The sequence below is a fragment of the Manis pentadactyla genome, chromosome 13 (assembly GCF_030020395.1).
Source record: "Manis pentadactyla isolate mManPen7 chromosome 13, mManPen7.hap1, whole genome shotgun sequence".
Lineage (NCBI taxonomy): Eukaryota > Metazoa > Chordata > Mammalia > Pholidota > Manidae > Manis > Manis pentadactyla.
In genome coordinates, this window is record NC_080031.1 from 69,146,282 (window position 1) to 69,162,856 (window position 16,575).

The 16,575-nt window shown below is 44.9% G+C and overlaps 1 protein-coding gene across 1 annotated transcript in view; it reads right to left on the minus strand.

Annotated features, from left to right (window-relative positions):
* Positions 1–6,520, minus strand: part of LOC130680328 (tigger transposable element-derived protein 1-like) — a 36,359-nt gene extending 29,839 nt beyond the window's left edge. The window contains exon 1 of the mRNA XM_057490653.1: positions 4,553–6,520. Coding sequence (XP_057346636.1) covers positions 4,553–4,898 — 346 coding nt within the window. The 5' untranslated portion in view covers positions 4,899–6,520. The remainder of the gene's footprint in view (positions 1–4,552) is intronic.
* Between the last annotated feature and the right edge of the window lie 10,055 nt (positions 6,521–16,575).

Here is a 16,575-nt window from a genome sequence, read left to right on the forward strand (position 1 = left end):
ATTTGTCAAGTCTGCTTTTTGATAGAGAATAGCAGTCAGTTGGCTAATCTACTGTGGAAGTGATCCAGGCCTTATTACAAAGAGAGGAATAGTAAATTTAGGGAGAAATCTAAAACAATATGAGAGTTGGGATGGATCTTAAGGCAGTGCTATTAGGGAAAGGAACTGTCATCCTCAAAGGTTGACCCACTTCAAGTCTTTTGACCACATGATAACCCGTGGCCTCCTTTATTCTGTTGGGTCATTTCTGAAGCTTATCTTCCTGAATTGGTAAATAAGCTATGGGGATTTTTTTTTAATTGTAATTCTGATCCAGGGAGTTTTATGCTGATCCAGTACTACAACTTGATTCTGAGAGTGAACCAACAATATTAATCATTTAAGGACAAATGTCTTAAACACAGGAAGAACTTCGTTCCTACCAAAATACACAACCACTTTCAGGCATATATGTTGATGTTTTACTGAATTTTTTCTATCTCATTCTTTTTCTCATTTATAACCTTTGTCCTAAATTTCCTTCCTGAGTCACTCCCATCTTAGTCCTTATGATTATTTTTCCATGTGCAGAGCTAATGTAACCCCTGCCAGCAGCACCATCTGAGCCACAGCCGCCTCCGTTATGATGCTAGCACCGAGCTTACACTGTCCCGCCCAGTCTTCAGTGCTTCCTCGTGGCCCCTTCTCCAAGGCCCCCCACTCACAGTGCCGGCCCACAGTGGACTTCCCTCCTGTGAGCAATCTCCTTTTGATTTCCTAGCACTACGAATATTTAACCTTCAACTGTCATCCTCCCACTGGATTGCTGCCCCTGTAAAACCCCTCAAAAGTGAGCACTTACAGGCATAAATGCATAATCTCTGGTCCCTCATGACTAGCATGGTAGGACTTGTGACTAACTTTCAAGTGGACGTGAAAAGGCTAACTGGTCACCCATCTGAAGGGGCTGTGCAGTAGCTGGGGGATGAGAAGGCTCTGGCAAACATCTGCTGGAGGACCCACATTTGGGCTTTCACACACCTAAAGGACCTGCCAAGGAGCGGGTGATGGGGGTGTGTGGAGAAGGCTTAACTCACCTCTACATAAAGACGGGCACTTTATCAACCTGGTTCATCTGAAGGAATATGTCCTTGAATCCTCATCCCTGTATGGTCCCAGGCTAAGCAATGGCATAAGTCTGGGGAGACAGAAGTGAAGTGGCAGCTGTTATTCTCTGCAGGTGCCTGTGGTTAAATGTGCAAACCATTCGCAGGAGTCCGTGGGTGCCAGCTTGTCCTTCTTTCCCCAGCTTTTTCTCATGAATGGCAGCACTGCTGGCCAGCAGTGAGACCCAGGCTTGCCACCAGGTGTTTGGCTGAATACCTACAGAAGCAGTTGCCACCAGGGGCGATGGCTCTTTGCCTGCTCCCCTTCATGTCCCTACCTCGCAACGAGACATGCCTGCTCCCCAGATTCCTCATAAACTCGGACTTGCCCACCAGCCCCAGGGCTTCAGGACTGCTGCTCGATGACTTTTCGCCAAGCCTTTATGTCTCCCTTCTCGATCCTTCCCTCTCTGGCTTCTGTGACAGTTACATAAGGTCTCATTCCTCTAATGAGTCTTTATTTCATAATACGCTGCTTTGGCTCCCCCAGTTAAATGCTGACAGATTCAGTCACATACCTAATAAATGTGTCCTTCCTGATGAGCTGTGGCAGGGAACAGTGTGCTGAGTGAGTGACAGAGGTGGGGGAGAGGTCATTTTGATTCGGCTCTGTTCTCGCACCCCTTTGTTACTTATGACCAGATGTACTGATCTGGGATAAAACCTGTTAATGGATGTCACGGGTGTGTTGGGGCCACTAAAAAGGCCCACCAGTCATATGATTATAACAAGGGTCAAAGCACTGAGCACTTTTTGACTTTCTCAGCGGGCTAAAATAATGGCATTATTGAAGATTAATGGCCAAGTGTCCCCACCTGCGACAGCCTGGAATGATAAAAAGTGATCGTTCATATCATTAGCTTATGTATTGAAACGCCATTTATTTCATCTTGAGACATTGTCCATTTCTAGAATTTTGAGGCAGTCCCCATCCTGAAGAAGAGTTTTCTTGTCAGTAAAATATGCCATCTTTTAGACTACTTTCCCTCACAGCTTTTCTGTGTGACCCTGATTTACAGGGAAAATCAGTGATGGAGGTGAAGGTAAGCTACATTGAAGTCAGAAAGAGTAAAGACTCTCAAAGTAAAGCCGAGGCAGGAGAAGAGGGATGAAGATACAGGGCCCACTAGACCAGGGTAATGACCTCTGTCAGGGAACATCCTTGGGAATGGGGGGACCAGGGAAGCTTGGGTCAGAGCCACGAGTAACAGATGAGACATTGGGTGTAATAATCCACAGCTTCCTTTTATCTCTGAAGAGTGTAAAGAGAATACCTAATACTGACGGGTGTGTGCCCTGATTGTGAAAAGTGAGCACAGAGCTCCCCAGGTGTGCTGCGCACGAATGACAAAGTCTTCAGCCCACAGTAGGAGGTCAGAGGTTCAGTCTGTCTCACGTTTGTACCCTAGCCTATATTTGGTACGGGTTATATAAGTAAGTATACAGGCACATCTAACAAATGTTCTTTAAGTGAAGAGATACATCCTTGGACGAGATAAAAGTAAGGGACCTGAGACAGCAAGGTCGGACTCAGACTCCTCTAAGAGATGTTCAGACATACTCCAGATCTCGTTATGGCATCCTCTACTGCTGGCTCCCCAGGACCCTTTTTCGGTGGCATCCGGCAATCTTATACAACGGCAGAGGATCATCAAAGGAGAAAACCAGATTGCTTTTAAGTGTTTCCTGAGCTTAATATATTAAATACCTATAAACCTTGACAACAAGAGGGGATTAATACAGATACAAGTCCAATGTTTACTTTCTACAGTAGAGTTGCCAGGCAACCGTCACACTACAGCACACAGGCCCGTCACTATGGATCCATCTCCTTCTCTCATAACTCCTTTAACTGCCAAAATGAAAAGCAGGGCCGGCCACAGTGTCACTCGGAGGCATACATCCTCCAGGCACTCTCACTGGCTAGAACCTTCTCTTGCAGAGATCGGAGAGTGCTCCAGAGTTGGCAAAAATGATTCCACATTTTTAGAATATAAAATGCACTTACACTAAGAGATAACTGTGACTAAAAAAAGCAGATTATTGAACTTTGCAATTAGTCAATTATTTATCATAAATTAATATAAGACACCAGGGGTCCCACATACAGCTGAATAAGTGCCATCTTACTCTCTGGTTACTGTTCAGCTTGCCTCCACTGTAATTTCATCTATACCACTCACAGGATGACAATTTTATATCATAAGAGGTCCCCTGGTAGTGGATATTAATTTATGATAGAAGGGAACAGCAGGGAGAATTTTTTGTGTGCTCCTTCCTAGTAAAACACATAAACTGCTCCCTTGAGGCACATACAGTTATATATTAAAACATTAGTGATGGCACTAGAGTTAATAAGAGATATAATATACAATACAACCATATATAGCATATATTAAAAATCCACAAAGAGATATTATAGATACTAAAGGAAAGCTCCCAGGATAGAGTGTATTCCACACTTTCTTGTGGTTTAAAAATACAGTTTCTAAACATGGGCAATGCATCCTCAATATGATTCACAATTATCTGAGGTCAAATATCTGAAGTCTGCGTTTTTCCCATAAAACATAAAATCATCTATTGTCTCTCAACCATAATAGAAATGCAAGTAACCAAAGAAAGAAAGAAATGTTTCCAACACAATAGAAAGCATTATGGTAGATTAGTGGTTTCCATAGTTCCTGAAATGATTCCTATTCCACATGCAAAATATTTTCGACTAGGTTCACCAAATGAAAAACACATAATACATGTTCTTAAGGTTATTAAGAAATACTAATGTAGGATCTATTTAAAGTAAGGAACCTTTGAATTTTGATCAAAATCTAGCCACCATCTTGTGTGAGACATTTTAAACATCCATTCCTTCTAACTCAAGAACTTTGAAATATTTTGCTGAAATAACTTTCTGACTGGAAAATACTATTCTTAGTTCAAGAGCTCAAAAAGCCCTAACTCCCAGGGAGAGGTTGAGTGGCATTTGAAAGGTCATAAAATAAAAGAGTGGCAGAGTCTAGAACAAATCAGGTATGCTTCATTCAAGGCAAGCTATGCCTTCAGTAATGAGCTGGAGGCATTGTTCCTAGAGACTAATAACTTGTCAGAGCAGCTATCTATTTTCTTATTTTTGCTGAGGTATAAATGACACATAATATTATATTAGTTTCAGGTGTATAACATAATGATACAATATTTTTATAATACAGGCACATCTCAGAGAAATCATAGGTTTCATTCCAGACAACCACAGGAAAGTGTGTCAAATGAATTGTTTGGTGTCCCAGTGCATATAAAAGTTGGGTTTATATGCTACTGGACTTGATTAAGGGTGCAGTAGCATTATGTCTTGAAAAACGTATAGGCATTCAATTTTAAAATAGTTTATTGCCGAAAGAAATACTCACCACCATCTGAACTTTCAGCAAACTGTCGTCTTTTTGCTGGTGGAGGGTGTTGCTTCGATGTTGATGGCCGCTGATTGACTGGGGTGGCGGCTGGTAAAGGTTGGAGCAGCTGTGGCAGTTGCTTAAAATATGACAGCCATGAAGTGGGCCGCATGATGGACCCTGCCTTTCTCGACTGATTTCTCTGTAGCGTGCAATGTTGTTTCATAGCATTCTGCCCACAGTTCTTCCAGTCGATCTTGTCAAATCCTGCTGCTGCTTTATCAGATAAATTTATGTAATATTCTAAATTCCTTCCTGTCATTCCAAAAGTCTTCACAGCATCTTCACCAAGAGGAGATTCCATCTCAAGAAACTATTTTCCATGCTCAACCATAAGCAATACCTCCTCATCAAAGTTTGATCATGAGATGCAGCAACTTAGCCACATATTCAGGCTCCACTTCTAGTTCTCTTGCTGTTTCTACTGTATCTGATGTTACCTCTCCACTGAAGTCTGTAATTCCTCCAAGTCATCTGTGAGGGCTGGAATCAATTCTTCCAAACTGCTTTTCTGTTTTGCTTATGTTGGTATTTTGACCTTTTCCTACGCATTACAAATTTTCTTGAAGGCAGTTAGAATGGTGAATCCTTTCCAGAAGGTTTTCAATTTTACTTTCCCACATCCGTTAGAGGGATCATTATCTAGGGCAGCTATAGCCTTACCATTAGACTTGTTTAATAATGAGATTTGAAAATTGAAATGACTCCTTGATCCATGGACTGCAGAATGGATGTTGGGTCAAAAGGCATGAAAACAACATGAATCTCGTTGTGTACCTCCAACAGACCTCTTGGACGAATGGTCGATGAGCAGTAATATTTTGAAAAGAACCTTTTTTTCTGAGCACTAGGTCTCACCAGTGGGTTTAAAATACTCAGCAAACCATGCTGTAAAGTCATCCAGGCTTTTTCCACTTACAGAGCTCAGAAAGAGTAGACTAAGCATAATTCTTAAGTGTCCTAAGACTTCCAAAATGATGAATGGCACTGGCTTCAACTTCAAGTCACCAGCTGCATCAACTCCTTGCAAGGGAGACAGCCTGTCCTTTGAAGCTTTGAAGCCAGGCACTGACTTTTCTAACTCTTTAAGTCCTACTGTAATCTCCTTCCTATAGAAGGCTGTTTCATCTCCACTGAAAATCTGTTGTTTAGTATAGGCACCCTCCTGAATTATCTTACCTAGATTTTCTTAAGGACTTGCTACCTCACCTTGTGTTATGGAGAAAGGTCTTCCCTTAAGCCTCACAAACCAAACTGCTAGCATCCAACCTTTCCTCTGCAACTTCTTCCCCTCTCAGCTTTCAAAGAGTTGAAGAGAGGGTCTTGCTCTGGATTAAGCTTTGGCTTAAGGAAATGTTTAACCAGTTTAAGAGCTGTCTTGCTCTTCTATCTAGACCATTAAAACCTTGTCCATATCGGCACTAAGGTTGTTTCCCTTTCTCATCATTCATATGTTCCCTTTTAATTTCCTTTGCCTTCCCAACTTCGCTGTTTGGAGTAAAAAGCCTAGCTTTCAGCTTCTCTCTTCTCAGCTTTGACGTGCCTTCCTCACTAAGCTTAGTCATTTCTAGTTTTCGATTTAAAGTCAGAGACATGAAGCCCTTCCTTTTGCTTGAACACTTAAGAGGCCATTGTAGGGTTATTAATTGGCCTAATTTCAATATTGTTGTGTCTGGAAACAGTGAGGCTGGATGAGAGGGAGAGACATGGGAAACAGCAGGACAGTCAGAAAACCCACAACACTTAACAGTTAAGTTTGCCATAGTAAATGGGTGCAGTTCATGGTGCCCCAAACAATCACAGTAGTAACATCAAAGGTCACTGATCACCATAACAAATACAATAATAAGGTGCAAAATATTGTGAGAATTAACAAAATGTGAGCCAGACACAAAGTGAGCAAATGGTGTTAGAAAAATGGCACCAACAGACTTGATCAATGTAGGGTTGCTATAAACCTTCAATTTGTTGAAAAAAAAAAAAAAGGCTGTTATCTGGAGTATAATAAAACTAGGTAAGCCTGTGTTGAAAAATGATTCCCCTAAGTCTAGTTAACATCTATCAACACATAGTGTTAATTTTTTTCTTGCAACTTTTAAGATCTAATTCTTTATCACTTAAAATATGTACCATAGTAATATTAAGAATAGTGACCATGCTGTATATTATGCCCTCATGATGTATTTATTTTACAAGTGGACGTTTGAAGCTCTTGACCTCCTCCAGCCATTTGGCCCACAGCATCCCCCGTCTTCACCTCCCTCCCCCTCCACAGCGTGCCTCTGGCAAACACCAATCGGGTCCCCAAATCTATGAGCTTGGCCTTTTTTTTTAGATTATACAGCATCTGTCTGTCTCTGTTTTACTTATTTTACTTAGCATGATGCCCTCAAGGGCCATCCCTGTTGTCACAAAATCGCAAAATTTTTTTCTTTCTATGGCTGAGTAATAGTTCATGGTGTGTCTATAAATACCAATTTTCTTTGCTCATTCATCCATCAATGGACCCTTAAGTTGTTTCCTTATCTTGGCTATTGAAAATAAGGCTGTAATGAACGTGGGGGGTGCACTTATCTCTTTGAGTTAGTGTTTTCATTTTCTGTGGATAAATACCAAGTAAATGGAATTGTTAGACCCTCTGGTGGTTTTTACTTATAATTTTTGAATAGCCTCCCGAGTGGCTGCACCGATTTACATTCCTACCAACAGTGCACAAGGGTTCCTTCCCTGTTCTCCATATCCTCGCCGACACTGGTTATCTCATCTTTTTAATGAGAGTTATTCTAACAGGCACATGGTGATATCTCATTGTGGTTTTAGACTGGCATGTCCCTGATGCTTAACGATGTTAAAATCTTTTTGTGTATCTGTTGACCCTCTTTCTGTGTCATCTTTGGAAAAAAATGTCTACTCAGATGCTCTGCACATTTTTTAATTGGATTTTTTTTTTTTTTTGCAAAATTGAACTGCCTGAGTTCTTTATATATTTTGGGTCTTAAGTGCTTAGGTATTTCATTTTCAAATACTTTCTGCCATTCAGTAGGCTGCCTTTTCATTTTATTAATGGCTTCCTTTTGCAGATTTTTAGATTGATATAGTTCCACTTGTGGCTTTTCTTTTTTTTGTTGCTTGTGCTGTCTGTGTTTGCTTTCGGTAGTAAATGCAAAGAGTCATCAAACCAATGTCAAGGAGTTTTTTTTGGTTTCAAGTCTTATATTTAAGTCTTTAACCCACTTTGAGTTTATTTTTGTATGGTGTAAGAGAACGGTCAGTTTCATTCTTTTGCATTCAGCTATCCAGTTCTCCCAGCAGCACTTATTAAAGAGACTGTCTTCTCCCCCTGATATTTTCTTGATTTATGTTATAAACTAATTGACAATATATGCTTGTGTTTATTTCTGGGCTCTCTATTCCAGTAATCCCTGTGTGTGTTTTAATGCCAATGCCATATTGTTTTGCTTATTAGAGCTTTTCAATATAGTTTGAAATCAGGAAGCATAATACCTCCAGCTGTGCTGTTTTTTCTCATGATTGCTTTCATTACTTAGGGTCCTTTCTAGTTCTGCACAAATTTTACTGCTCTATTTCTGTGAAAAAAATGTGATTGCAATTTTCAGAGGACTTACACTGAGCTTGTAGATTGCTTTGGGTAGTATGGATATTTTAATAATTTTTCCAATCCATAAACATGGAACATATTTCCCTTTATTTCACCAATTTCATAGTTTTCAATATACAGGTCTTTCACCTCCTTGGTTAAATTCACTGCTAGGTTATTTTATTCTTTTTGATGTACTTGTAAGTGGCATCATTTTCTAATTTCTGATATTTATTATTAGTGTGTAACTTTACTGAATTCTTTTATTCTTACAGTATTTTTGGTGGACTCTTTAGGGATGTCTATATACATATATATCATGTCATGTGCAAAGAGTTTACTTTTTCCTTTCCAATTTGGATGCCTTTCTTTCACTTGCTTAATTATTCTGACTAGGACTTCCAGTACAATGTTGAGAGTTTTTATCATAAATGGCTGTTGAATTATGTCAAATACTTCTTTTGCAGCTATTGAAATGATCTTAGTGTATGAACCTTTCAATGTGTCATTCTATCCTGTTTGCTAATATTGAGGATTTTTGTATCTGTGTTCATTAGGGATATTGGCCTATAAATTCTCGTGTCCTTGTTTGGTATTAGGGTAAGGCAGGGCTTGCAAAATTAGTCTGAAAGTATTGCCTCTGAGGAGTGATATTAATAATTCTTTGAATGTTTAATAAAATTTGCTGTGAAACTGTCTGGTACTTGATTAGTAACCGGTCTCTTTAGAGTTCATTTCTTCATGATTCGTTGTTAGTAGCTTGTATGTTTCAAGAAATTTATTTCTTCTCAGGGATCCCTGTTCTTTTCAGGCTCCTTAAGGTAACATCAGCCATTTTTAGGTGGGTAGTCTTATTTTCATTTCTGTGAGAAAATTTATTGACATATAGTTGCTTGCATGTCATAATGCTCCCTCTTTTATTTGAGCCCTTTCTTTCTGGAGGAGTCTAGCCAAAGGTTTGTCAGTTTTAAGTCTTTTCAAAGAGTCAGCTCTTACTTTCATTGATCTTTATTACTTCCTCTTACTTAGAATGGCTATTGATGCATTCCCCAACCCCCATAAGTTTTAGTATGTTGTACTTCCATTTTCCTTTTTGTGAATGTGTCAGTCTCTTTAGACCCATTGGTTGTTCAGTAGCATGTTGTTTTTCTGCATGTATCTGTGATTTATCCAGTTTTGTTTTTATAAATTATTTTATTTTATACCATTTACATTTAGTTCCCTAATATAGGACATAAACCCTTTGCTTCTCAGTAAGATGCTCCAGGGTCTTCTGCTGTTGCCATGCTGAACCACAGCCTCTGTGATCTCCCAGCTGCCCTGCCATGTTGGATAGGCCAATTATACCAACAATAAAAATAACCTGAATAAATACTGAACCAACAAAATAGTACCCTGATTGTTGATTGCAACTCTTACATGGATAAGGTGAATGTCTCCCAAGTCCAGATCTGCCTCTCTCTCCCATTTTCCAAGAGCTTTGGTTAGAACTCCTGGTATGCCCCCACTGGCAACTCCAAGCAATTTTTATGTCTTATAATTAAAACTGAGAAAATGAGAAAAATACCTGTCTCACAGAGTTGATGAGAACAGGAAGGCACCCCACCCCTGAAGGGCCCCCACCCATAAGATGGCAAAATTCCTGCTTCTCTTCTGGGTCCTCAGTTCCCGCTGGCGCCATCTGAACCCCAATCACCCCTTGCCCCCCTAATCCCAGCACCTAGCCAATAGCCACCAGCCCCATAGAAGTAACACCACAATCACCCCATGCCCCTTCCTATATAACCCAGCACCTTTTCCTAATAAAGCGGAATTCTCTGGTGAATTGCTGCTGTGTGTCGCTCCCTTCCTTTCATTGGTGCCAAAACCCGGGAGACGGGACACCCCAACTGGGCCCCGTCTTCCCCCGACACCAGCAGCAGCTTGCCCTCGTCCTCTTTTTCTGGCACTGGCTCCTCACACTCACCACTCCTCTCTGGCTTTTGGGTAAGTTTTCCCCCAGAGTGGGCCGCTCTTCCCCGAGCTATTGCAGTGCCATTGACTGTGATCATACGGCAAGGCCCTGATGCTCGGGGACGAGGGGGGAGCTCTCCCCGCCTTAGGCCTTCACGGCTGCGGAGGACCCTCAGCCCCTCCTCCAACAGCCATAAACGAGGTGACTCCTTTGCAGATGAGAATGCTCCCTTCCCCACCCCCCTTCCGGTCCTTCTGCTGAAAATTCCTTCCGCTGAAAACTCCTAGTACAGGTACCTCGGACTCCGGCACTCTGCCTTCTTAGAGAAGTCTGGGAGACGACCCACACTTCCTAAGAAACCGACTCGTATACGAGTTTCCACAGACCCCCAAGGATCATCGGGGACGCCCTTTGTCTCCGTGCCGTCTGCTCCCAGTCCGAGGGTCTCCGTTCGTCTTCCCCTGTTTGTCTCCTTCTCTGTCCTTTAGCCATGGGAGCCTCCTCATCCCTCCCTGGAGGTTCGCCTCTTGAATGCCTGCTCAAGCATCTAGCCACCCTCTCCCTGACGCCTGATATAAAACCAAAACTTCTCCATAAATACTGCTCCCAAGATTGGCCGACATGCCCTCTAGACAATCACAACCAATGGCCCGCAGGGGGATCTCTTGACCCTAACATCACTCGCGATCTCTTTAACTACTGCCAGCGCCTGAAAAACTGGAAGGAGATTCCCTATACCAAAGCTTTTCGCCTCCTAGCTCAAAATCCCAGCCTCTGTACCACCTGTTCCCCACCCCAAGTTCCTCTAGCCTGCAAACCGTCTCCCTCCCCTCAACACACTCCCAGTCCCTCCTCGATTACCTTTGACCCAGCCGACGAACCTCCGCCATACAGGCGTCCCCCTTCAGCCCCTCCCCCTCCTACAACCCCTACGCCCTCTGCCGCCGTGGCCGCCACCTCCTCCTCCTCTCCTACAACAGCCCCTCCCCCTTCCTCCACCACCATCTCCTCCCCCACCTCACCCCCCTGCAGATCAAGCCTGAGCCTTTCAGCCCCCCTCTAACTAAGTTCCAGGAGCCTCCTCCGTCTTTGCCCCCATCACCTGTTTCTCCCCCACAGACTGAGCCTGAACCCTTCAGTGCCCCTCAGACTCAGTCCCGAGGGCCTCCCAAAATTATCGCCCCCCCCCCCAGGAGGTAGCAGGATCCAAAGGCATCGTGCGCGTTCACGTCCCTTTCTCCTTAGGAGATTTAGCCCAACTTGAGAAATGCCTTGGTTCCTTTTCCACTGATCCCACGACATATATCACGGAGTTTCAATGGACCCTCCAGTCATACAGCCTCACACATCATGACATTTTCATGCTCCTGGCCAATACCCTCCTTCCTGAAGAGCATAGACAAGTTTGGGACTTCGCCCAAATGCACACCACCGAAACCCACAGGACTGACCCCACCTATCCCCCTCGCCCCACCGCTGTCCCCAAACAAGACCCACACTGGGATTATAACACCGCCGTGGGTCTCCGCTCTCGAGATATTTTCGCCTCCTGCTTAATAGCAGGTCTGCAAAAGGCAGCTCGTAAAGTAGTCAATTTCCAAAAGCTCCAAGACATAATTCAAAGGAGGGACGAGACTCCCTCCAAGTTCTTAGACAGACTCACTCAAGCCCTATTACAGTTACCAGCCTGGACCCAGAAACGCCTGACGCGAGACATGTCCTTATGACATACTTCCTAGCTCAAAGCTACCCCGACATTAAAGCTAAACTCAAAAAGTTAGAACAGGGCCCCGCTGCCCCACAGACTGAGATCCTAACAGTGGCCTTTAAAGTCTTCCATAACCGGGAGGAGGAGAAAGAACGCCGTAAACAAAAGGCTGATCAGGCCAATTTCCAAATGTTGGCCCAGCTGATAAAACCACAACCTGGGCGCTCTTCTACAAACAAGCCCCCCCCAGGAGCTTGTTTCAAGTGTGGACAAGAAGGACATTGGTCAAGGGTGTGCCCCTCCCCCAGATCTCCTACCACACCCTGCCCCAGATGCCACAAAAAGGGCCACTGGAGGTCTGATTGCCCAGCCACCCAAAGGGGAGGCTGGACGAACAACCCCCATCCTAAGCCCGCTGTAGTGGGGCTGGCAGAAGAAAATTGACGGGGCCCGGGGGCTTCTCACCCGACCATTTCCATCACCAAACAGGAGCCCAGGGTTACCTTAATAGTAGATGGTCGCCCCATCTCCTTCCTCCTAGATACAGGAGCCACCTTCTCAGTCAGTCTTGTGGGAATACCGGGGCCCTACCACACCTGCCACTACTCCTATAGTCGGGGTAGGAGGTAAACAGATTTTCCCATTAAACCCCCCCCTTTTATGCACAATCCAAGACAATCCCATACCTTTCTCCCACTCCTTCCTGGTTATGCCCCAGTGTCCCATCCCCTTACTAGGACGGGACATCCTTTCTCTCCTCCATGTTTCCATAACTATATCCACTCCCACAGCCCCCAGTACTCCCTTTCTGATGGCCCTCATAGCCAACGACCCCCCTCTACCCAATGAAAGCTCCAGTTCCGCCCTCATACACCCTGTAAATCTCAAAGTTTGGGACATTGCAAGCCCCTCCGTAGCTCTATGTCCTCCTGCCTCTATCAAATTACATGACCCCTCTCAGTATATCTGTCAGGCCCAATACCCCCTAACCACTTCAGCCCTCATAGGCCTTCAACCCATCATTCAAGATCTTTTAAACAAAAATTACCTCAGACCCACTCACTCCCCGTTTAATAGCCCCATATTAGCTGTTAAAAAAACCAACGGATCTTTCCGCCTCGTCCAAGACCTTCGCCTCATCAACATGGCCATCGTCCCTATCCATCCCTTAGTCCCAAATCCATACACCCTTTTATCGCAGATCCCTGCCTCGGCCTCCCACTTCTCAGTCCTAGATCTCAAGGACGCATTTTTTTCTATCCCTCTGGACCCCTCCTCCCAAGATTTTTTTGCCTTTACCTGGACGGACCCATACACAAGACATTCTGAACAACTCACTTGGACACTTTCGCCACAAGGCTTCCGAGATAGTCCCCATATTTTTGGACAGGTCCTAGCTCAAGACCTCAAACAGTTTCATCATGATCACTCTGAGTCCACCTTATTACAATACGTGGACGATCTTCTACTCTGCAGTCCCTCGTGGGAACAGTCTCAACTTGACACTGCCTCCCTACTTAACCTTCTAGCTTCCAGAGGTTACTGGGTATCCCCTGTCAAAGCTCAAATCTCTTCCCCTTCTGTCACTTACCTCGGATTTCTTCTATCTCAACAAAGAAAGTCCATTACCTTAGACAGAAAACGGCTCCTCTCTGACCTGCCCGTTCCCAAAACCAAGACAGAAATCCTTTCCTTTCTAGGCCTGGCTGGGTATTTTAGAGCGTGGATCCCTAACTACTCCCTGTTGGCAAGACCCCTATACAACCTCAGCAAGGGCCCCCCTGAAGAACCATTATCCTCCTCACTCCAACACTCATTCATTAAGCTCCGTCGAGCCCTTGTGGAAGCCCCAGCTCTCCATCTTCCTGATTTGTCGAAGCCCTTCTCATTATATATTCATGAGAGGTCCAGTCAAGCTCTAGGAGTCCTAGGCCAATATTATGGCCCATCCTTTGCCCCAGTAGCTTATCTTTCCAAGCAATTAGACCCCACAGTTCGGGGATGGGCCCCCTGCCTACGGGCATTAGCCGCTGGACAGCTCTTGCAGAAGGAAGCTCATAAACTGACATTCGGGGTGCCCCTTACCATTCTGTACCCACATCACCTAAAAGACCTCTTAACCTACAAAAGTTTACAGACTCTCCCTCCCTCCAGACTCCTGACCTTACTGTCCTCTTTCCTCCAAAATCCAGACATTTCTTTCCTCCCCTGCCCGCCCCTGAATCCGGCCACTCTTCTTCCTCTACCCTACTCTCCTCATACTCCCTCACATGATTGCCTGGAAGCCCTTCACAACTTCCTTCCGTGCCACTCCACGATCTCCGAAGGAGCCCTCTCACACTTCGACCTCATCTGGTTTACTAATGGGTCCTCCTTTAAACATGAGGGCACCCATTACACAGGATACGCAATAGTCTCCCTCGAAGATGTCATCGAGGCACGAGCCCTACCCCCCAGTACAACCAATCAACAGGCCAAACTCATTGCAGCCACCAGAGCTTGCACTCTGGCCCGGGACACGTCTCTCACACTGTACACTGACTCCAAATACGTATTCCACATTCTCTTGTCTCACGTGGCAGTATGGAAAGAATGAGGCCTCCTCACCACAAAAGGGAATTCCATCACTAATTCAGCCTTAATTACTAAACTTCTAGAGGCTTCACAACTCCCACACCGACTGGGCATAGTCCACTGCAAATCACATCAAAAGGACGACTCCCCCATTACAAGAGGTAACAATAAAGCTGACAGAGTAGCCCGGTCGATTGCCCTATCAGAAGAAGCACCAGACAGCGATCCGTCTGCCCCTGCAGTTTCAGCCTTATCATAAGACACCCTCTGTTCCCAGGACAGAGAGTCTCTCTTCCACCTCTTACATGATCTGTTCCATCCTAGCCCCCAATCCTTAATCCATTTTTTACAATCCTTTTTTTCTCTCTCTCCTGAAGACAAAACCCTACTTGACCAAATCACCCACGGGTGCACCATTTGCCAACGCACTAACCCTAATACCCCCCTCAAGGCCCGACCCTTCCCAGCTCATCAAGCACGGGGTAATGTCCCCGCTGCAGATTGGCAAATAGACTTCACTAACATGCCCCCTGTACGGCGCACCAGATACCTACTCGTGTTGGTAGATACATTTTCAGGATGGGTCGAGGCTTTCCCCACCACTAACAAACAAGCGTCCGCAGTTGCCTCTATCCTCCTCACCCAGATCTTTCCTAGGTTCGGGATGCCCACTTCCCTCCAATCAGATAACAGCCCTGAGTTCACTGCCCAAATTATGCAGAACCTCTCCAAGTCACTCTCATTCCCTTGGCATCTACACTGTCCTTGTCGACCACAGGCTTCGGGAAAAGTAGAAAGAGCCAATAGGACTCTAAAAGACATCCTGACCAAACTATCTCTAGAACGACACCTTGACTGGGTTCGCCTACTTCCCTTAGCTCTACTCCGCATTCGGGCCCTCCCAAAGAAACCTTCCTTCTTGTCACCCTTTGAGATCATGTACGGCCGCCCAATTCTACCCCCAGGGCTCCCTTCCCACAAAGGACTGATTCCTCCCAATATGGCCCTTCCGCTACTCTCTCTCCTCTGCACCGAATTGTGGAAATATCAGGATTGGCTCCTTCCTGATCCATCCACCTCCCAAAATCCTCCTGTCTTACAGCCTGGCCAACTAGTGTTTTATAAGCCGCCAGAGGATCGGCCCTCTCTCACCCCAAAATGGGAAGGTCCACACCCAGTTATTCTCTGCACCCCCTCAGCCGCCAAGCTCTTACTGCCTGATAACTCTGTCACCCCTTGGATTCATATCTCCAGGTTTAAACCAAACACCCAGGACCCACCTTCTCTGGATACTCAAGACCCATCGGTCACAATCCAGAGTCCTTCGGATACAGCCCAAGACGCTGTCTACTCTACCACGCCTCATCCCTCTGCTCCCTTGAAACTCCGCATCTCCCTTTCACCCCCTTTGCCATCCATACCCGAATCATGACTTTTTCCTCCTTTACTGCTCTCTCGCTTTTTTTCCTCATTCCTGTTGTCTTCCTCGCCACCCCAGCCTCCTTTGTATGGCGATTCAAAGTCAGACACTTACACACAGCATCAAACAAAAGTTACTACCCTCATTGCCACATCAGACTGCCCTCTGAAAGGCTGCTCCGAGCCTTTATACCTCCACTTTCCTCCCTCCACCGAAGTGTTCACTAGCAGCTACCTTTATTCTCCCTACCTCTGCTTCCTCTATGACCAAAAACAAGCCTATTGCAGGCGATGGCCAGACACCTACGGGGGATGTCCCTACAGGTCTTGAGCCATTCACTACATGGGTAACTCCCGGTACCCACAGTATTACTCCTCCAACCATTTCATAAAATATCCCAACAGCTCATTCTCCTTATCAATCCCAGATCCCTGGGACTCTCGATGGGCCACCAGAGTCACAGCCTCAGTTTACTATGGGGGGTCCTCCCCATGGTACCCTTCATATCTCTTGAGAGTATGTTCCCTCTCATTCCCAGATCTCTCAAGTTGCATCAGACATCGGACATTCTGAAAAGGTTATTGTTCAAACTCTTGACGGCGCCTCTTCATCTTCTTACCCCCGCTCCTACTCTTGGTTACAGCTCATTCAAGACACCACCATCTTTCTCAACCACACCCTCAACACCACCAATTGTTTCTTGTGCGCATCACTATAGCGCCCACTG